At 45.5% G+C, this 21,418-nt stretch overlaps 1 protein-coding gene across 5 annotated transcripts in view; it reads right to left on the reverse strand.

The window, feature by feature from the left end:
* FARP1 (FERM, ARH/RhoGEF and pleckstrin domain protein 1) overlaps positions 1 to 21,418 on the reverse strand; it is a 277,276-nt gene that overhangs the window by 44,037 nt on the left and 211,821 nt on the right. For all 5 annotated transcript variants that reach the window (XM_064493014.1, XM_031466240.2, XM_064493015.1 and 2 more), the window contains exons 7-13: positions 21,263 to 21,377; positions 20,242 to 20,389; positions 17,305 to 17,400; positions 15,746 to 15,909; positions 14,990 to 15,058; positions 13,092 to 13,167; positions 11,730 to 11,982 (exon numbers count right to left, since the gene is read on the reverse strand). In XM_064493014.1, coding sequence (XP_064349084.1) covers positions 11,730 to 11,982; positions 13,092 to 13,167; positions 14,990 to 15,058; positions 15,746 to 15,909; positions 17,305 to 17,400; positions 20,242 to 20,389; positions 21,263 to 21,377 — 921 coding nt within the window. The remainder of the gene's footprint in view (positions 1 to 11,729; positions 11,983 to 13,091; positions 13,168 to 14,989; positions 15,059 to 15,745; positions 15,910 to 17,304; positions 17,401 to 20,241; positions 20,390 to 21,262; positions 21,378 to 21,418) is intronic.

Raw genomic sequence — 21,418 nt, forward strand, 5'->3', positions numbered from 1 at the left:
AAAACCAGCTGCCACAGGGCAAGGGAGGAAGTAAGGGTGAACCAGTTCAAGTACCACCATGTCTACCCTCCAAAGGTCGAAAGCTGTTGCCCTTGTGAATTCCCAGGGGCCACTTCTGTTCTGTAGACCTGATGCGCTGGGAAGACTCGCTAACAGATCCAGAAGAGGTGCCAACCTGCCAAGAAGGCAGGACCCATTGCCAAGAAGATAGCAATCTAGAAGAATCCCCACTGGACCACATTGGAGAGACGATTCAGAAGGTGGGACACTGAAAGTGAACTCAATGACAACCATGCTCCTGGGTAGTCAAGGGCAGTTCTGGGTTGTTGGGTAAGAATCAGCTACGTTCTCACTCACAGATGGGCGACACTGACGTTACACGTGAACCGCACAACCTCGGAGAATGACCATATCAGGGTAGCCTATTCCTGTTTCCAGAGCGGGCTTAGTGTTTACTTATGGGGCCTAAGAAACCCAAGGTGATGAGTGTATTTAAACAGTAAGACCAATAAGTCAATAAATACCAAGCAGCTTGTTCCAGAAATCTATCAGCAGTGCTAACAAAGGGAAAGGTCCAAAACTCAGGTTTGATTTTACTAATTTGAGCTGCATCCACAGAGAACAGCCCCCTTTCTCCCCTTGCAAGACAAACTACCCAAGGCTTTGAAACTTTACAGCTGACATGGTTCCCAACAAAAATAGGTAGCTCATTGATCACTCAGCCATCAAAGGGATATTGCTGACAAGGGTCATCGGTAGAATTTGGCAGCTGGATGAATAATTACAATTCTCTTTTGACTTTCAGCCAGTGTATGCCAAAGGTCTGTACAAACTGGTGTCCACGCAGGGCTCACCCTCAGGCACATGTTAAGAGCTATGTCTTAAAGATGGTTAGTAGCTAAGGTTACAGTTATTAGAACTACTTGTAACCAATTTTCACTGAAGTAGTCTATTCTGCAACATAGCAAACACACGCGGGTGTATCATTAGATGAAATGAGTCCACACTCGACTTGTGCAGCCCTATGAAGCCTGTTCACCCCGCATAGTCCGTCACCTGCCTGGAAGGCACAGCCCTGGAGGAGGAGAAATGGTGACTGGTGTTCACTGCTGCTCAATGAACTTACTAATGCCTGAGAATTTGATCATTTTGCTCCTTGGGGTCAAATGGGCACAAAGGAATTCACTTCAGTGAAGAGCTCTAGGTAAGTAATTTGGAGGAAACTTCTGAGAAAGCACCAGGATATTAAGGCAAGAGGTGGAAAGAAGTTTCAAGAGAATTAGAAAAAGATCAGTTATAGCCTAAAAGTCTGGAACCTTTTGATTCTTAAAATTTTTTTCCTGTGGGGGAGGGTATAGCTCAAGTGGCAGAGTGCATGCTTAGCATGCATGAGGTCCTGGGTTCAATCCCCAATACCTCCTCTATAAATAAATAAACCTAATTACTTCCACCTCCCCCCAAGAAAACCAACCAACAAACAAAACCTAAATAAAACAAAATGCTGGCTTAAAAAACTTTTCCCCCTTTTCAGAAAATGCTCTGCATTTTTTAGGCATTCAGTTGTATTTCTGATTAATAACTCTCAAATTCCTCACCTCTTCCAAATAACATCGTGACAGTTCCCACCCCCCCTCCCCCAGCCAACCTCCATGTCCCCCTCCCCACCCTCAATCTGTATCAAGAGGCCTGAGTTTATGTCGCTCCCACGGACTAAACATACTACTCTCGAGGGAGGCATTTATGGTAATTGCTTTTAAAAACCCCTTTAAGTGTACACGGTCTCATGGCACAAACAACTATGCAACTTGAAATTAGCACTGCCGTATTTATGGATTTCCATTTATCACCCAGCCCAGAAACTAGCTTAGCTGCTTTATCTTTTGAATGTAAGAGAACTTCATAATTCTTCTCTCCCAGCTGCACAGGGGAAGCTGGATTTGCAGCCTCACCTAGACGTCAGCATCTCTTAACCAGCTTTTCACCAGAGCTACATCCACAGCAGGAACAGAGTCAACCAGCCAAACTCATACCTGTCTTCCCCTTTTAGGACTGGGCACAGGGCGCCTAGTAACCACCCACCTCCTCCGACAATATTAAAGGCAGAACAGACGCACGCAAGTCTGGGAGATGAGAATTTTTATCTATTTTTCAAGTAATAAAAACGGCATTTTGAATACTTCGTTGCACCTGTCCTATGTTTTTAACTGGGCCTCCCCCGCTTTTTTTTTTTGCATTCTTTGGCACGTCCTATTTTTAATTCCGTAAGTTTTATTTTTCCTGTTAAGGAGGGAACTATAAAATTGGGCAATTTAAAAAATAGTAATCCAGAGATCTGCTAAATATTAAAATATCTGAGAATAAGAATACTGATGAAAATGAGGATGCTGACTGCTTTCTCAAGTCCTCTTTTCAAAATTTTAGAAAGTACAGTTACTAAAAAAGTATCTGTGTGGATTCCTCAGTATCCCCCTGAAGTTACATATGTGGCAAACTTCTACATGCCACACATCTGTGATGACCTGTCTCCTGTTACTTGGTTCTAAAATATAGGAGATCACATCTCTGTGGACCCAGAAGGTGCTGCAAAGGCACGCGGAGGAAATACATTACAGAGGCGGGTTCTCATTTATTTTTAAAAGGCTCTTTTTAAAGTCCACGATATCCCTCTGAAAGAGAAGACCATGAACTCTCCCTGGAGACCATCTGCATTTGAAAGCCAGTTATCGGACGGTAAAAAAAAAAAAAAAAAGGTCAGTGTTGTATAGATTAACTACCGGTCATCTCCAGAAAAGGCAGGATTCACTCTAGTCTGATGACTAAGCTGGGTCCCACCACAGTGGAATATGGGAAAAGAGCTGTCACTGTTTTATTGAAATGACAAGGTTCCACAAGAAAAACCAGATTATACGATTACCCATCATAGCAGTGGGGTCTTCTTGGTAACTTGGGTTGTTGCAGGTAAGGTATGTACTTCTTAGACCAAGTTCCTTTAGGAAGAGTTTTACAAGCTGCTAACCATCAGTGTCACCACTCATCATCAAGCAATTCAGAAAAGCAACAGCAAGGCAACTTGCCGAAAAATAAAGAGAAATGCTAATGGAAAAATGACAGGGAATGCACTAGCTTGTTCTTGCTTATGGGGAAAAGATAAAGGATTCTCCTCTGTTTGAAGGTGGTGGTGGTGGTGGTGGTGGCGGCGGTGGCGGTGGCGGTGGCGGCGGCGGCGGCGGCAGCAGTGGCATTGTTTGGATTGGGGAACATGGTGCTTCGTACCAATGAAAAATACCATCTTGTACTCAGGATAAAGCTTCAGCCATCAGAGGGAAAGCACAGTTACAATTGACAGTTTTTACAGCAAGATACCTGTTAGGACAAGTAAAAGCCTCTTCAGTTGAGATTAACAAGAGATATTAACACCGTGCATACACTGTTACATGAGTTTGGCCTTCCATGCTTAAAAGAATCACCAAGCTCATTGTTATCGGAGAAGCCGGCCACCTTCCCGGTGGTAGAGATCCATGCTTTATTGTGATACTGCACTCTTAGGCCGTGGAGAGAAGATGAAACCAGACAGTATCTGTGACAGCCTACATCGTGGGTAGACTGCAAACTGAAAAACAGCTTATCGGCGGTGAGGAAGCCAACTGGGGCTATGCTAGATGAGGTCTTCTATTTCCACCTACCCGCACTCCCCAACAAAGTGAAGACACAGCTAAATCCTTTTACAAACGACATCCAGTTTTCTAGTCCCATTTGAATAGATGTTCCCATTCCAAACAAGAAGCCAATCCTCTGCTTGGCCGTCCGGGCTCCCCCTATGTAAGCCTGACCACAGATACTCTCTGTTTCCATGAGCCCTCTCCCAGACTACAGTGATCCTGCTCCCGTCCAAACACCACCCGCTCCAGGCACACACAGTGCAAAGAGCAGGCTTGTAGAAGATGAGATCAGAAAAGTGAAGTCTTCTGTTCACCTTCTGTTTCCCCACCTTTAGAGAAATATGGTGTCACCAAGTGTGACCGCCCAGGATGCCCGCCTGTTAAAACCTGCTGTTTACAGACCAGGATCACTGTATTCTAGAGGAAACAGGTATTCCAAAGTACAAACTGGTATTCAGTTGTGTTAAAAAAAAAAAAAAAAAAAGACATCAGACAGTGCTCCAACAATGCAGGGAATAGAAGGTACACCATGCTTTGAGGATAAAGACAGAACGTTGGAAAAAAAGCTTTTTCTCTTGGATAGGTACATGCTGACACAACAGGGCATACCATGGCACAACAGAAAAATGTCCTTTCGAATTTATCCAACAAATGACAAAAATGAGAATGAAGTCCCCAGCCTTTTCTATTTTAAAATTAATTCCACATATTAGAAAATTTTTAATAAAATATTAAATATACACACAGAGAGAACAGAAAGGAACTGGATTAATAATACAGGCCAAGCTTGTGAGAGTGGGTTAGTCAGGTTTTCAGGGCAATTTTCCAGGCAGAAAGAAGGTAAGGGATTGAATCCACCGGCCATTCAGGCGCGTGTGCAAAGAGCAGCGGGTGTGTGTTCTCGACTAAGGAAAATCTATCTTTGGTCTTTCCATAAATCACCACAGGCAGAGTGACAAATGCTTCATTTCTCACAAAGGAACTTTGAGGCCCAGGAAAAAGCAATCGTCAGCCCAGTTTCATGAGCCAGAAAGGTCATCTGTGAATAACGACAGGCCCGTCACTGCACCACCACAGGCTCCAAAATGACCCTTCCACTGTTTCCTATTTGAGAGTCAGTTAACAACCCCGATTTAGAATAAAGCAGAATCACTGCCTCCAAAGTCCCAGTACCATTGCCACCTCTACCTCTTACTCAGAAGTAGAGTTAATCACTGTTCGATGCTTTCTACACACACACACACACACACACACACACACGTGCACACAGTCCTCACTCCCTCCTATCCTCCTTAGTACCCTTGGTTTGTGTTGCGTTTTGCAGTGATTTCTAACTGCGCTTCAATATTCCAAAAGCGTTGCCTCTGGCCCCAGCAGCAAGCTCAAGCCTCTTCCATGCCATTTCCATGATGCATTAACAGCACTTGCCTGGCAGCTGACTTTTCACCCGGGCTCTCAACTATACAAAATCAGCTATCCCATGTCAACAGTTAATTGAATTCTCCCTACTTGCAAATATAAAAACCAGCCCAAGACCTATCAGAATAACCTGATCTAGAACCTACATGAAGATGCAAATGAGCTGCCTCCTACCAGAAGTGCTAACCCAGGACTACGGCCCAAGGCCGCTTCCAAGGCTAAGCTGTGACATCTGTATCAGTCCGTCCACACTGAAACCGTCCTGAACAGTCTACTCAACTTCTAAAGCTTTCAGGAAAAGGAGATTTTTCTAATTCAACCCTAGCTTCTACCAGGGTGTTTAACTGCTTTTGTTGGAAAAGAAAAAAAAAAAGTTCCCCAGGATGGAAGTAGATTTCATCTGTTTTTTGGGACTGATGTGCTGTTAATTTTATGAAGGAAGACCCTTTTTCAAAAACAAGACTCTATCCACCTCCTCCCAAACATATACATGATGCACAAATCAGCATTTGCAACTTTTGTTCATGGTGGAAATATTCAAAATCCCTAGGTTACCCCCAGGAAACACGATGTAACCCTTTTCAAGTATGTATCCAAACAGGTGGCAACCAGGCCACTTTTGATCTTTGAGCTGACAACACTAGGTCAAGTCATCATGGATATGTATATTTTTTGCTTTTCATTATTATTGTTACTTTTAATAAAAAGGGAGCTGCTACATTAAGGGGTTGCCTTATTTTGATCTAAAAGTCATGGCTTCAGTTAAATACCAGCAACTGGTGTTAGAGGTATGCACGGTGTGCACTAGAGACCCCATTTCCCTGTATTACATTTTGTTCAGCTAAACAGAAACAGATGGAATTAAACTAACAAGGAAGAAGCAGGGCCAGGAAATTCTTTAAATGTTGCCAGAGTCAAGTTCTTTAATCACTTCCTTCTTATATATGTTCACTCACTAGGACCAATCCTCCCACACGTTCTTATGAACTTGGCTAACACGGCTGAATGTAAAACTCATCCAAGAGCTACCAGTGATGGGCTGTTTTGAAATGTTCATCTCTTTCAGGTTCAAAGAAACTTACTCTATTGCAGAGACCGCACGGAAGGACTCTTCTGCAGTTTGATTTGTAAAACTGGCAGCAATAAAATACAGCGCTGACCCTCTGAGCAGAGGAAAGTCCACATGAAGTTTATAGTCCATCCTCCATGTGTAACTGCACTTCTGCATCTGCAGATTCAACCAACCTTGGACTGGGTAGTATTTACTACTGAAAAAATCTGAGTGTAAGTGGATCTGCACTGTTCAAACCTGTGTTGTTCAAGAGTCAGCTGAAAGGCGGGAGGATAAAGCTCAGTGGTAGAGCCCATGCTTAGCATGCATGAGGTCCTGGGTTCAAGCCCTAGTATCTCCATTAAAGAAAAATTAAAAAAAAAAAAAAAAAAAAAAAAAGAGTCAACTGTAGACGCATCTCCAGGAAACTAGAGGAAGGCCAGCCTTAGAGAACTAAGCTCCTGATTATCAGAGGAAGGAAATTCACAGACTACAAAGGAGAAAACCTAGGGAAAAAGAGCCTTCCTTGGGGATACAACTTGGAAAGCTCTGACGTTCTGGCTAGTAACAAGGACCTGGTAAAGAAGAGTGATCGAGACAGAAGCAGATAAACTCAAAATAAATCTAACGAAGGGGCCCCCAAATTTCCTAATTGAAGGTTGGTCCTACCTGGAACTCAGTTACTCACTAATGATTCCAATTGCACCAAACCCATACTGTGATGAAATATGGAAGAGCATTTTAAGTGGAAAACATTGATTAAAAGCATTTGAATGTGAACACTGATTACAGTTAGGAAAAAAGGGAGCTGTGCACATTCACAACAGTTTTAACAAAGCTTAAAATGACAGCTTAGTATTTGCAGTGTTTCTTTCTTTTTTTTTTTTTTTTAGGAACTGCTTTACAGCACAATCAAAATGATTCCAGAGCCAAGATGCAAGTGGAGCTCCTATTCAACTGAGGACAGCCCGACTTCATATACTTGGTAGAAACTTCCAGAGGCTCACGCTGCATTTTGGTTTTGCAGGGTCTAGCTTTTTTTTTTTTTTTCTTAAAGCAGCATTGCTTGGTTTGAATCTTCAAAGAAATTCTCGAGAATAAAATTGGAAGTATTCACATTTTAAGTGCAGGCCACAGCAACACAGAAAATAAATCTGTGAGGAATTTCCAACTAGGAACCACATGTGTGGGGAAGAATCTGGCCCACAGACTTCCTTTAATTAAATGCCTGTCTAATAAAAGGTCGTCAAGGTCACACAGATGACTGCTGAGGGAGCTGGAGCAACGCGTTTTAAGTTCTGGAACCCATTAAACGCATTTCTTCACGCTAAGAGAATTTCTTGCATTTTTATATTGCCTTGAACAAGCAGCAATAAAAATCAACCCAAAAGGGTCTATCTATAATTTACATATTTTGAAACACTATCTAACAAAAGATATTAGTGCAAGGAGGCCCTGGAGTAGCCCTGAGTGGCTTGAAGATTTATTTCTCTATACAGCTGGTCTTCTATCCAAGCCCCTAAGACATTGTTTCAGAGAGCAGCCGCGATCTGAAGCCTTGGCTTCCCTGTTGATGCAGGAGACCCTACACTAGCTCTTGTCTTAGAAAAACTGGCTGAAGGTCTTGGGAAACCGCCTGGAAATCTGCAAGAATTCACAGGTCTCTAATCTCCACTGCTTATTCCTCCTACCTGACCCCCTCTCTGATCTGCCCGCCCTTCTTACGCCACGCAGTGAGATTCCAGCGGCCAGGTAAGGACCTGGGGACCGGAGTCTCACAAGCAGAGGGCACAGAAGGTGGGATGGTGGACACTCGTGGCTTTCCCTGACCTCTCCACCTCAGTCAGCTGGCTCTACCGCCAGGACCAAAGAAAGCTGGCGGGAGGTTGACTGTCCCACCAGTGCTCTTTACCAGCACGGGGCAAGCGCTCCCTGAAGCAATTAGTGAGTATTCTCAGCACTTCAGGGTAAGTGGCTTTTGAACAAACCACACCCCTCCTTTCTTTTAAGCACCATTAACCACACCAGGATTGGCACTTTCATAAACGCTGGCTGAGAAGCAGAAAATTCAGTTACGTGGCTGGTATGAAACCAACTTGAGAAAAACTCTACCAGTGACCCTGACAGTGGAAAATCTTGTCAGTGCAGGACAGGGGACACCACTGTTGATCAGCTGCTTTTAAAACACTTCAGATAAAAATCACTTCTTTAGGGAAAAAGCCAAACAAAATAATTACTGGAGCGTGTTTTGCTTTGGGGGTTGACATGGCGATGATTCACATTTTGTTCTGGGTAAGTTCAACCCTTTTGCTCATTCGTATTTCACTATCAGACTGCTGTATGATTAGAAGTAAAAAGAAAACTCATTTCAACAGACCACCTTCACAAATAAACTCCAGGATTCCAAGTGTCACTGCGCTACACTCCCATTTAACTAAATTTTTCTACAGCAAATTAACATCTTTCTCTAAGTTCAAAACAGAATATGCAAAAATGTGTTATAATGCAAAACCCCGCAATATAAAAAAGCAGGTCTTCCTACCTAGTAGGACTGTCATTGCCTAAGTCAAGTCTACATGATTCCTAGTCTCCACATGATTTTAATTATTAATGCATACAAGAGTCTCAAAAAATAAAGTATTAAATCTAAAACGACCTATTGCATCCAGACGTCACATAGAGTAAAATGCTGAAGCCCGGAGACCAAGGGTCTGGCTCTAGCTTTGTCATGCAACAGCTGTATGACTTCTGTGACTTCTTCACTGGAAGAAGGTTTCTCATCTATAAAATGAGGTTTAACCTAGGTGATCTCTAAGGTCCCTTCTGGCTTTCAAATTCTGTGACTGTTAAGTATGTAATTCTAAAGCAAGACATGAATAGACTACTTCAATGAACATCTTTCAAGCTATCCGATAATCAATTTGATTCATCCATCATGCACTGAATCAAATGATTAGGAAGACAGAGCAAAAGTGTGTGTAAAAATGGATTAAAGTTTTCAGAATCTTTAAAACCAACCTCTGGACATTCATGTGGACAGATAATCACTTGTGAACCACAAGGTCAGTCAATATTTCTGTTCGTGAAATACTGCTGCCAAATTCTACGCCGTTTCTTACCCATGATCAGCCCTTCCGCATGACAAAGCCACAGGATGAGGTTTTACTAAGGCCACTGGCATGGTGGACATCAGATGTATCATTGTTACAACTCTGCTCGAGGATTTTATAGTTACTTAGGATCTAAAACTTTTACTCTACAATTTATCTTTTTTAAAAAAGTACCGAAGACTAAAAAGTACCAAATAACAGGCATGAAGTAAAGTACTTCATTTGTGACCCTTTTCTTACTCAGCAAGCAAGCCAGAATTTCAGCCAGTGCTTTCCTTACACTCCACCAGAGTCTAGAAGGCAATCGTGTTTGGCCGAGGAGTGACCCTGGCTGCCTAGCAGAGCCATCTGGGGAGCCCAAGAGGCACCCCAGCTCAATGAGCTTAAAATTTCTAGGGTCAGGGTTCGGGCAATGCCAATTTTTAAATTCCTAGGTGATTCCAAGGTGCAGCTAAGGCTGAGACACAAAGCAAGTCCAAACCAGGCTCTTCATCTGAAATGCAGGAGTGCTGGGTGAAAGGCACTGGTGTAGGTGGTCAAGATTTAAAAAGAAACCAGACTTCTTGCTACTTTCACTTTCTTTCTTCCTGCACAGAGGAACAGCCATAAGTCAGCTTCTGAGAGAAGCCACTGTTCCCAAGAGAGTGAATGTTAAGAATGTGCGTAAAACTCAACCAAGGCAATGAGACTGGGACTCGGCCCTTCTCTGTGCTGTGCACTATTCAAAGGCAGCATTCAGTCTGCCAACCTCCTGGTGACAACAGTATGTACTTCCTCCTGCACCATCGCCTGACAGCATGTCTGTGCTTCACCAAGAGGTTCTGCTCGCCAGTTACAGCTTCTTCAAACATAACCAACAAATTTGACCCACCAAAGCAAACCCAAACCAAACCAGCAATCTCATGTCACTTACAGCTCCTGAAGATTCGATGACTTTTGTATCATTTCATACAAAGTCTGCAAAGAAGTAATTCCATGTGCTTCTGATTAAAATATTCACTAGTCTTAACTAAGATTTCACAAACACTTCACCTCAACTAGCAATCAACTTACATTTGGCCTTGAATTTTGTGTTTCTCACTTTACGAGGCACAGAAAAGCAGCCCCCCTTTTCAAGAGGGGGTTAAAAGTAAAACCAACACTTTTCCTGGGGTCTCAGTGCTATTTCAGTCCCCAGACTCAACCAAATGGGAGGGTGATCTGTCTACAGAACTGAACATACAAGAAAATTTCCACATAAATATGACACGCTACACACTGATCAGATTCGTAATAAAGTATTTCTTTCTAGCCTTCCACCAGAAAGATAAACAAGCTCTTGGTAATTTGTCAGGCTTTGTGAAGTTCGGTTTCTCTGAGAAGTCAGGCATGCCCTATCCAAAGTGTGCCTGCCCCAAACTTCCTCTAACAAATGTCGATTAAAAATGCACAAGTCGCTAGCACAGATCATCTCCACCGAAAGCCGGGACTCAGGAACCCAGGCTCCCGACACTTGAAGACATGACTTCGAGTCTCCTCACTCATTCTCCTCCCTCTCCTTCTTCACACGCAGGCCACTCAGGGACTTCTTTTTCCTTTCCACAGAGGGGGAACCCAGCACGGCTGGATTACCAAACACGAGGGGCTGGTTCAGAGGGGTCACCATCTCGGAGTCTGAATCGCTGGATTCAGTCCCACTGCTGGTGGAGCCCTCGGTCACCTGCAGGGGGGCCAGCTGGTCTCCCAGGCGACTGGCATGGGCTGCCTGCGCAGTGGGGGTCTTGGAGGCTGGACCCACGAGAGGGGTCCCATTAGCCAGCATCCTACCTTCCAAGCCAGCTGGGCCAACCACTCCTCCCTTTCCGGGGCCATCAAGCCTATCCGCTGCCTCTGGGGGTGATGCTGCCTGGCTAAGAATGAGTGGATCTGTCTCTGACTTATTGTATCTATCGGGAAGATTCTTTAAATACGGCCTTTGTAAGACGGGAGAACAGTTTTCATAATGAGGACCCGGGCTTGGGAGAGTACCTTCTCCCACACTTCTCTCTCTAGGGTCATGTCCGTTTTCGGAAACATAGCCTTGAGACCTGGTCCGGCCCCAAGTCATATTTGGACTTGAGCTTCTGCTGCTGGGAGATAAGGGGGTGGCCAAGGGACTGTGGCTGCCTGAGCCCCCGAACATCTCATCTATCAGAGAGCTATGTCTTGGGAGTCTGGGGCTCCCGCTCACATCAAAGGATATGTCTGCCGAATCATTGTCAAGGAATTCTCTGGAAGGAGGCCGGGAGGACTTCACAGAGTGTGGGGAAGCCCTGTGCCTAGCTTCTATTCGCCTCTCCTCCCTGGAGAGCAGATATACACCACTGGTCAAATCACCCTCATAGTTGTCATTTGTTTGGGACCGTGACTGGGATGCGTGTTCCCTGAGAAGGTCGGATTCACTGTCTACGTCACTGCAGTCAATGAAAGGAATGGAAGCGCTGCTGCCTCTAGCAGCCCTGGATGCTGGACCTGTGCTTGGCTGCGGGGGCTGAGGTCTACTCTGCTGGGTCCTGTCCTTAACGACCTCCTCCTCCTCTTCCTCCACCGTCGCCCTGACGGCTCCGTCGGCCGGCATGCTCCCCGCCGGGCTCTTCTGCGCAGCGGGGCTGCGTGGTGGCCCGCTCTCCTGGGCGGAAACATTCAGTTCCTTTCCCGGCTGGCAGCTCTGGCTGCCTGGGGATTCAGCACCTTCTCCGAGGGTAAGGCTGGCACTCTGCTGAGCCTGGGGCGGGGGTGGGGTGGTGCAAGAAAAGGAGTGGGGAGATGAAGAGAAAAGGGAGAGGGTTAGAGAGAGACGCAGGGGCTAATTTAACAGCACCTCCTTCAGCATCAAGCGGCCCAAACGACTGCCACATAAAGCCCGCCCTCCACGGGCTTAGAACAAAGCACCCTGCCAGTAAGTGGGCAACCCCCAGGGCACTCCCCGGGGCGTCTGGTCAGGATCCGGAATATTCTTTCACGGTGTGGAAGCCGACACTGCGGAGTCCCCAGCAGCACAGGTGAGGCAGTGCCTCTCCTTTCCGGGACTCACAGTCTCACCTTGGGTTTCTAAAGTTTCTGTGCAACAAGGGAGCCCTTCCAGCCCACAGAGGGCTTCCCAAGGAGGTGCCGGCAGGGGGAGGAAGAGAAGATATCATGGATCGCTCCCCACCCCCGCCAAGGCCGGCTGACATGGACTTCAGACAAATGACAAAGATTTCTTTGACTGGATTCCTAAGGGTACGATGGGCAGGTTAAGGACTTGCTTCAGATTCACACAATGAAATCGCCTTCGTGTTCTTCTCCAACAAAGTTCTTATTCTACCACAGAGAAAACCCTGAAAACTCATCCAGATACCAACGCCAGGGAAAATGAGCTCGGGCCACCCTCTGGGCAAGAGTGATCATGTGTCTTGCTGCCAACCATGGCCGCTGCCCTGTAATCTGAGCCCTGGGAACTCACCGCCTGGTCCGGTGCCAGCACAAGGTTCTGGCCTTGGCACCCAAGGGGAGCTGCACCCAGCACTTGCGAAGTAGGTCCTGACCTCTTCGCACAAGCGCAGCTCTTTAGCTGGAGGGTGGGCTCAGCTCTGGCTCCCATGGGTGGTTCCAGCCCTAAGCTGAGTTCAGGCCAATAGAGCCAGCTTCCCTGGGGCGAGAGCACGGGAGAGGGAGTCAGCTGGGGAAGGACACAGCCCAGGGCCCAGAGCTCAGGCTGTGTCTGGCTCTCCTCCATACAACACCCCCGAGGGGAAGGACAGAGAATCCAACAGCATGCTAGGCGACACAGGGCTCAGCAGAGGAAGTCTGGTGACAGACAGAGCTGTAATAGTGAACACCATCATCACTGACTTGTTTTGGCACTTCTGAATTCGGCTCTGTAGGCTGCATAGCAAGGCTTCTGATGGAATGAATCTTGCTGTGTTTCCTGGGAGAAATCACAGAAGACAGCTAAAGTTAGGTGAGTTGTTTTTTTGTTTTGTTTTTTAATGGAAAAATAACCACTGTTCCAAGGCACTTCCTCCACCATGAAGGCACCCAAGCTAGTTTGGATAAATGTGCCCTGGAAACAGACCCAGTCATCCACCCCACAGCACTCGTAGGATTCAGGGGTTGCTTCAGCCTTGACAAAGTTCTCAGCCATTGCCGGGTCCTGCTGGAGCGGTGGGCCAGCTTGTCAGGAGCACCAGACTCTGAACACTAACTTTATAGTTCTGGGAAATGTCAGTGGAGGGAGAAGTTGGCTGGGCCTGCGGACACTCTGAATTGCAAGCAATGGTCTAACAATATGAAATCAGTGTGTGGTTTGGGTCTAATTTTCCAGATCAGTTCTATAATAGAGGCTATTGCCACTGAGCAGCAAACTCCTTCACAGCACTCAGATCAGAGACCAGGCTGCCCCAGGAATGAATTTATAGATTCAACAGTGTTTTTTCACACCATCAACCCCTCTTTCTCTAATCTTTTCCTTCCCTTAGTGTGTGCCCCACACCAAGCACCCATATTCTGAGTCACAGAGAGGTGGGCCACTTCTTATATGATCCTTGAAAGATTAACTGTGGATCATCCAAGAAAATGATGGGGTGTTTGTTCCATTTAGATAACGCGTGCAAATAAGCTTCCTTATTACATTTCTGGATATAGGGAGGGAGAAACCTCAGATCTGCTTCAGGAGAAACAGACAAGGATGGTCACAGCAGTGTGTCTGTTTCAGCAAACGCAAAACAGAACACCAAACAACCTGAATGTTTATCAACTGGGAATCAGATGAAAAAGGACACCCCCAGAGCAATGCTGCCTGTTCTTTTTGGATGCATAAATGTTTACAACAGACGTAACATGCATTAGGTGGTTGTTACCTCCGGGGAGGGGAGGAGGGAAATAATGAAGACAGTTGGTTAAAGAGGGGTTTAGCTACATCTGTAACCACAATAGCTACAAATAAGGGAAGAAGAAATAAAACTCTCAAAGCCAATGTTAAAATGTTAACAGTTGATTCTAAGTAGTAGGAACATGGTAGAACATGCATCCTGTCTTGCCGTGATTTTTTTAAATGTGTTAGAGTGAAGAAAGAAAAACGTTATGACAAATAAACACACACTCGCAACTAAATAGTGCTTGACACAGGATCATTTCACCCCTTTACTCTCTTCTCTGTGACTCTCTGGCGGCAGAACAATGCTTAAGAGTAGTGGCCCCTGTAGTTGGAAGACCAGGGGCCGCTTACCAGCTCTGAGACCTGGGCTAGTTACTTAGCACCTCTGAACTGCAGCGTCTCCATCTTTAAAAAGGGAATAAAATAGCACCGACCTCCCAGAGCTTGGGGTGGCACAGAGTAAGGGCTATGAGCATTTGCTAACAGCGATAAACCCTGCTTCTCTTCATTCAAACTTTATTGAAAAAAAAAAGAAGTTTATAGAAAATACTTCCAATTCAAATCCTCCAATACTTAAGGACTCACTGATGAGCAAGTTTGGACAGTGCTTTATCCCCTCTGTAACCTCCTGTTCCTCTTCCAGCCCTGCCCTCTGCTGGTTTCCTCTTCCCCCTCGCTTGGTACTCTCAGTCCATTCTTCGAGTCTCATCTGATCCTCCAGTGAGTGTCCCCAGGCCCTCAGAGGTTCCTGACACTGAACTGGCTGAGGCTCTAATTCCCCGAGCCTGGGGGAAGCGGTGCCGAGCAGCAGGGCACTGCTCCCTTGAGAGGATGACTCCTCTCAAATTGGAAGAAGCATCGAACCTTCTCTTACCTTTCAAACTGCACTTTCTTGTGTCCTCCTTCTTTAACGTAGTCGAGAACCTGCTTCTGAGTCCGACCACTAAAAGGAAGAGCACGAGAAGAAGCAGGGGAGACACTAAGGCATTCTCATTTAACACCGCTTCCCCCACCCCAGCACTCTGCCATCTTCACCTCCCCTCCTTCCAGAACTGGGAGGTGAATGGGTTTCTCAGCCAGCCAGGAATAAAAGCAGCGCCAAGGAAAAACATGCTTTTGTGTTTATTCTGTCTTTTGATATTTCCCTTATCAGTAACAGAAAAAGTTTTTACCTAAATCACTTAATAATCCTGTGTTTGGTTATGAGGCAACCATCCTAAGAGTCTGTCTACTTCCTGAAGGCGGGGACAGCTGTGTTCACTGTATATCCCCAAAGCCTCGACAGAATTTGACAACAGATACTCAAAGATCTGTTGAAAGAACAAGTGAGAAATTGAACTAATGATGGGCAAGTCTATGTAGCATTTGGGAAAGGTACACCAAATGTTAACAAGGTGCTTTATCTTCTACAGAGAAAGAAAATCCTTTCTGAATTAGCTCCTTTAGGAGTTGACTGAGGCTAGGTAGCCAACGTTCAAATGGAACACATCGAGGGTCTGCCAGGAGCCTGCTGGGATGACAGAGCAAGCATGCCACCGACCAAATCTCTTGGAAGCCACCTCTCCCCCGAAGCAAGTCTCGGGGAAAATGATCACCTGGCAACTGGGGAGATGTGAAGGGGACGCCTCACCTGAACCGAAACGATGACCCCCGGCTAAAGAGAACAGGCTTTGGCTTTGGTTTGGGCTCTTCAAAAAGTCTAAAAAAGGCATGATGTTCAACACAGATTTTCCAGAAGGACTTGCAGAAATCCCGACTGGCCATTAGGAATTCCAAGGTATCCTGGTATGAGCTCTAGAAAGAGAAAATAGCCCTTTGGTTTTTTTCCACTACCCATAGGCATGCAGCTGAAAAATGGAAAAGGGGGCAGAAAATAAATGTGTCCGGTAAAATTGCAATTGTGTATTTTATTATTGCCTGACCATGAATTCACTTATTTAGTAAAACACGGTTGCCCCTAACGACAAAGTCTAGTCATTGTTCAACCATTTTCTTCCCCACTTAATTCCTTATTGAAACAAACAACAAACTGGACTCAGCAGAAGTCAAAGCATCTCCTTTGACAGAATTCATAAACAAACTCTGTTTACTTAGCTTACATCTCCTTCTTAAAAAAAAAAAAAAAAAAAGTCCTGAAATTCCTTTTTGGCCTCCTTAAAGTAACTGAAACCCAGTTCTCTCTGTTTCCTCCCTCACGGCTCAGGCCAACTTTGAATATTGCTCTTAAGCCTTTTCTCCATTAAAAAGCATAAGGCTCCAGCCTCCAGGTGGCCCCAGGGCCCAGACAGGAAATGAGCACTTCTTCTGGAGCACAAAAGTATCACTCAAGGCTGAAAAATTCATGTCCTTTGATTTGGGAAAGGGGATATGGACATTTTCTACTCCCAGACTGCAGGCTCCCAACTGAAGTGGTCATATTACACCAACAGAAGTGACCACAGGCCTGAACACTCCCAGCCGCTCCAGCTCCTTGCAGGGAATCTCGCAGGTCCAGGCAGGGCCGCCCCCACTTACTGACACCCTGTGGTGCAGTTCGTCACTTGTACACAGCCTTCGGGACTCACAACACTTTTCACTTAGAAAACCACTTACCATGGGGGTCTGCTTCCCAGCTCAGGCCAGAGAAGCCTATTTCACCCTTCATGTGGCCCAGCTACTCTAAGCCTGAACTGCCATTTGTCATCTTTCTTTCTTCCTCGGGGAAAAGCGTTCCAGGTCTGGTTGGGGACATCAGCAATACGCCACCTGTCTCCTCCATTGCCATTTATGGCCGAGGAAGATGCGGCTCACTTCCTTCTGACCAGGTGCCGTGTGTGTTACCTCGGGGAGTGTGCTGGGAGAGGGGCCTGGTTAGCTCGTGAGAATGCCCTGTCAGGGGTTGGGGACAGGAGCGGGGACTGCTGCTGTGTGGGCAGGGACAGGCCTGGAACATGGCAGAATGCTGCTTGCGGTCTCAAGGTGGCCGAGGCTGGAGGAGGGGACAGCCTGTAGGTGCCCAGGGCAGGGCCCCTCCCAGGCACGTATCTGTGCTGCTGCTTCTTCACCCTCTGCCTACCGATGGTGACAACTCGGGAGTGACCGAGCATTGGGATACACCGTGGGGACACGCAGACATGGCTGCTGGCCACAAGTCGGGCTCCAGGACGCGCTCCAGCGGGAGGCCTCCCCCTCCTTCCCCGAGGCACTCACATTCACATCTGGGCGGAGCTTGATGAGAAAGCGCTTCCTCTTGAAGCTCAGCTTCCGCACCTTTGCCCAGTTGAAGGCATTGATCTTAGTGAAGCCCTGAGAAGGAAAGTATCAGCCAGTGAGCCTGGAAACGCGTAAGAAGCAACATGGCTGGGGGTTGGCTGGCTTTGTTCCTGGGGAGCTGAAAGGAGGACTGATGTGCGACTGCTCGGAAGGACGCCTCTTGCTGGAGAAATCCCAGGACCCGCAGCGCTGGGATGACACCCGTTCCCTGCCTGGATCAGTACTTCTCGCTAATTATGTGATTTGGCGTTCAGACTGAGTCTGCCGCCAGGGAGAGAAGAGGCTGGCCAAGCGGCTTGCTAAAGAGAAAGATAAATACAAATAAAAACCATGGCAACCACCACAAACAATTATTAGCGACCATCACCAACGGGGTGCCGGGCGCCGTCCCGAGTCCGTTACAGACCTTATCTCGTCAAGCCTGACACAAAACCCAGCCAGCTGGATTTATTATCTCCCTTCTACAGATGTGGAAACTGCAGCGTGGCTGGATTTTAATGTGTCCCAAATCACACAGTTACTGAGGCAGAGCGAGATTCCCGGGTGTGGGCCCGAACCAGCAGCCGTGCTTAATATCCACAGCGGCAACCACACTGGTCTGGCTCCCATGCCCAGGGGACTTCCAGCTCGGAAAGGTCTGGGGAGGGGAGGCCCCGCCCCCAGGTGTCTTCCTGGCCAGAGTGGTCTCCAGTGGACGCACACTGGCACCTTTGCTCGCCAGGTCGTGGTGGAATACCAGCGGGGAGCTGCCAGACTCCGGCCCCCATCCCCCCTGTCGTCTCAGCTGAAATGAGAATGCCTCTCGAGCCCACTTGAACACCAGGACCACTTATTTAAATTGGTTAGGATGGAGCAATTAGGCACCGACCGGAAGGTGAATTCCCAGATACAGGCTTTGTACGTGACTGCACCCCTGAGCAGTTCTCAACATTCAGATTATCCAACACAATCAAAGCAAATTAATTCAATTGTCAGGCACTTCTTATCTCCGTGATTTTCAGAAATGTTTTAAGGGTTTTAATTTTGAAATGGAATGGCAGGACTGAAAACTACATTGTTTTATTGTCCTTTTGCTCATCAGGGACTCCAAGATTATTTCCGTAGGTCGTTAACTGTTAGGGACAGTCAGCTCCTCAAATACCACACTGCTCTCAAAATGTCACTCCCTAGTGTCCCACAGGAAACTCACCCTCAACTGCTCTTGGGACATGAATCTGAGGTAATTAACGTCCATCATAAATAACTGATACAGGAACAGAGAATCCCTGGGGTTATTTCGGTAAAATACAAAGCAGGAAATGCAACCCAACCCGGCAGAGCTCAAAAAAAGAGTTTCAGGTCATACACCTTCAGAGCTGGGTGAAAGCTGACCGTCTTTCATGAGGAAGTCAGACGCTTTCTTCCTGCCCCTTTGAAACCAAAGCACGGATTTATCCACTTTTGTTTAAAACAAAAGCCTTGAGGGATATGTTGTTCAGCACAGGGAACATAGTTAGTATTTTACAACTTTAAGTGACGTATCATCTGTAAAATCATCAATCACTATGTTGTGCACCTGAAACTAATATAATATTATAAATCAACCATATCTCAATTTAAAAAAGTAAAAAAACCCAGTCTTGAGGAAACGTTTGGGGTGGTGAATACATTCACAGTCTTGATTTCATTGATGCTTTCACAGGATATACATATTTGAGAACTTCTGTTTAAGAATGGTTACACTTTAAATGTGTACATTTTATTGTGTGTCAATTCTTCCAACGGAGTTGTTACAAAAAAGAGATGCACTAATCAATGAAACAGTATCCAAGGGGGCACACATTTCTGAGTACAATGTCATGTCCTTATACAAAACACAGGTAAGGATCCATAAGCTGTAGGTGTTCTGCTGCAAAATTACAGCAGGACGTGGCTGTAGTTTTTATGAATTTATAAAACTGCCACATTTTCCAAGTGCATACTATACTTTAAAAAATTTTTTTATTGAAGTGCGGTTGATTTGCAATGTTAGTTTCAGGTGTACAGCAAGGTGATTCAGTTATACACACACACACACACACATAAATATATTTTTCTTTTCAATTCTTTTTCATTATATGTTATTACAAGAAGTTGAATATCATTCCCTGTGCTACACAGTAGGTCCTTGTTGTTTATCTATTTTATATATAGTAATGTGTGTCCGTTAATCCCCAACCCCTAATTAACCACCCCCGACCCCACGCTCTTTCCCCTTTGGTAACTATAGTTTGTTTTCTATGTTAGTAAGTCTGTTTTTGGTTTGTAAATAGAATTTGTATCATTTTTTAAAGATTCCACATATAAGTGATATCATGTGATGTTCCTCTTTCTCTGTCTGAGTTACTTCACTCAATATGATAATATCCAGGTCCATCCATGTTGCTTCAAACACGCTACACTTTTAAGTTAGGTAAATGTGAAACCACAAATAAGCTGACTTAGGTAAAACACAAATTAGGTTTAAAAAAAAAAAGACCAGATGAATATCATATTTAAGTGTGAAAACGGTGTTTATCTGGGGGTCTGAAATCTTGACTCCATTATACTATGTTCCCAGCAAAGGTTCACGGAGAGATCCAGATTTCTGTGGTCCTACAAAGTCAATAAATGCCAACAAATCTGTAATTGTGGATTCCCCAACCAGACCAAGGGCAAAGGAAATCAAATTGGGAAGCTGAGAGCAAGGGAAGAAACGGGAAACCCCAAGACAAGGTTAGTCTTCCCCTGTTCACCTAAAAAACAACTAAAATCAGAGGTCTTGGCTGGGACCACCCAACATGGAATCAGAGTCGAGGGACCAACTCTTATCTCTCCGTTGCCAAGGGAACCAAGCGGGCCTCTAAACGCTCTTACCTGAAACACTAGAATTCCCGTGTTCGCCACAGCCAGGTTGATCTTAGTACCTTCCCGGTCCTTAGCCGGGTACAATCGAATCCCATACATCTCCAGCCGACGGGCAATCTCCAGGAGCTGGAAATCCGATTCTGCTGGTGTTTGTCCACTGACAAAACAAAAATTAAAGAGAAAGGCCAGGAGATTTGAATTCCCTGTGTCTAATAATTTGAGATTAAGCACCTTCTCTTGGGAAATAAAAAGGCATTTCATCACAAACAATGGGGCCACCTGATCAGATGACACCCAACCTCCCATTCATTATAACCCAAAGTCGAGCAGCTAGAACAAAAGCTCTATTGCTCGTGTAACACAAAACCCCCAAGTCTATCTCATACTCGGCCAGCTTTTCAGAATCTCAAAGAATTTCCTTTAAGGTCATATAAAAGCTAAACACCATTGTGTTGAAACAAGTTTGCAGTCACTTATAACAGCCCTAAACTTTCAAAGTTTAAGGCAACACTTTCATGCTATCACCAAGACTCAAGTGCCTTCCTTAAAACAACAACAAAAACAAAAGGCTTTGAAAATATTTTATCGATCAAAACAAAAAAAACAAAATAGAGACAGTACAAAGGTTCTCCAATTTCACAATATTCTCTGCCCTCCCACCCCACAATAGTCTTAAATTGTCCCTAGTCTTCCATGTCCCTGTTCTGATTTCCCAGGACTTGGTCTTATCCTCTCCCTTTTACTCCAAAGCATGGGGTGTCCTAGAATTCCATGGTTACTCTGGTCTCCCAGGAAAGCAAGCAAGGAGCCGAGAGGTCTGGTCTTGAGTAGGTAACCTGCATTTCCAAGAGCCCAGGATGAGTAACAACACTCATGGGAGCCTCTGTGCTCCTCTCCCTCACTCTTTGCATATTTCTTCCCAGTAGTCACTGTGTGTGTGTGTATGTGTGTGTGTGCGCACACGCCCACATACATCAAAGGACAGAGAGAAACAGCTCAAAGGAAGTTGGAAGCAACGAAGGAGACTTACATGTGGTTATGGTGAAATTCCACAATTTTGTCTTCTAGGGCATCTTGCTGAGGTATGTACTTATTTTTTGCTAAATGCTCTCTGTCCGATGCTTCATCAAAATCCCCAATCTCGGCTACAAAGAAAGAGGGAAAGAAAAACCGGCCACATATGATT

This window comes from Camelus dromedarius, chromosome 13 (assembly GCF_036321535.1).
Source record: "Camelus dromedarius isolate mCamDro1 chromosome 13, mCamDro1.pat, whole genome shotgun sequence".
Classification (NCBI taxonomy): Eukaryota; Metazoa; Chordata; class Mammalia; order Artiodactyla; family Camelidae; genus Camelus; species Camelus dromedarius.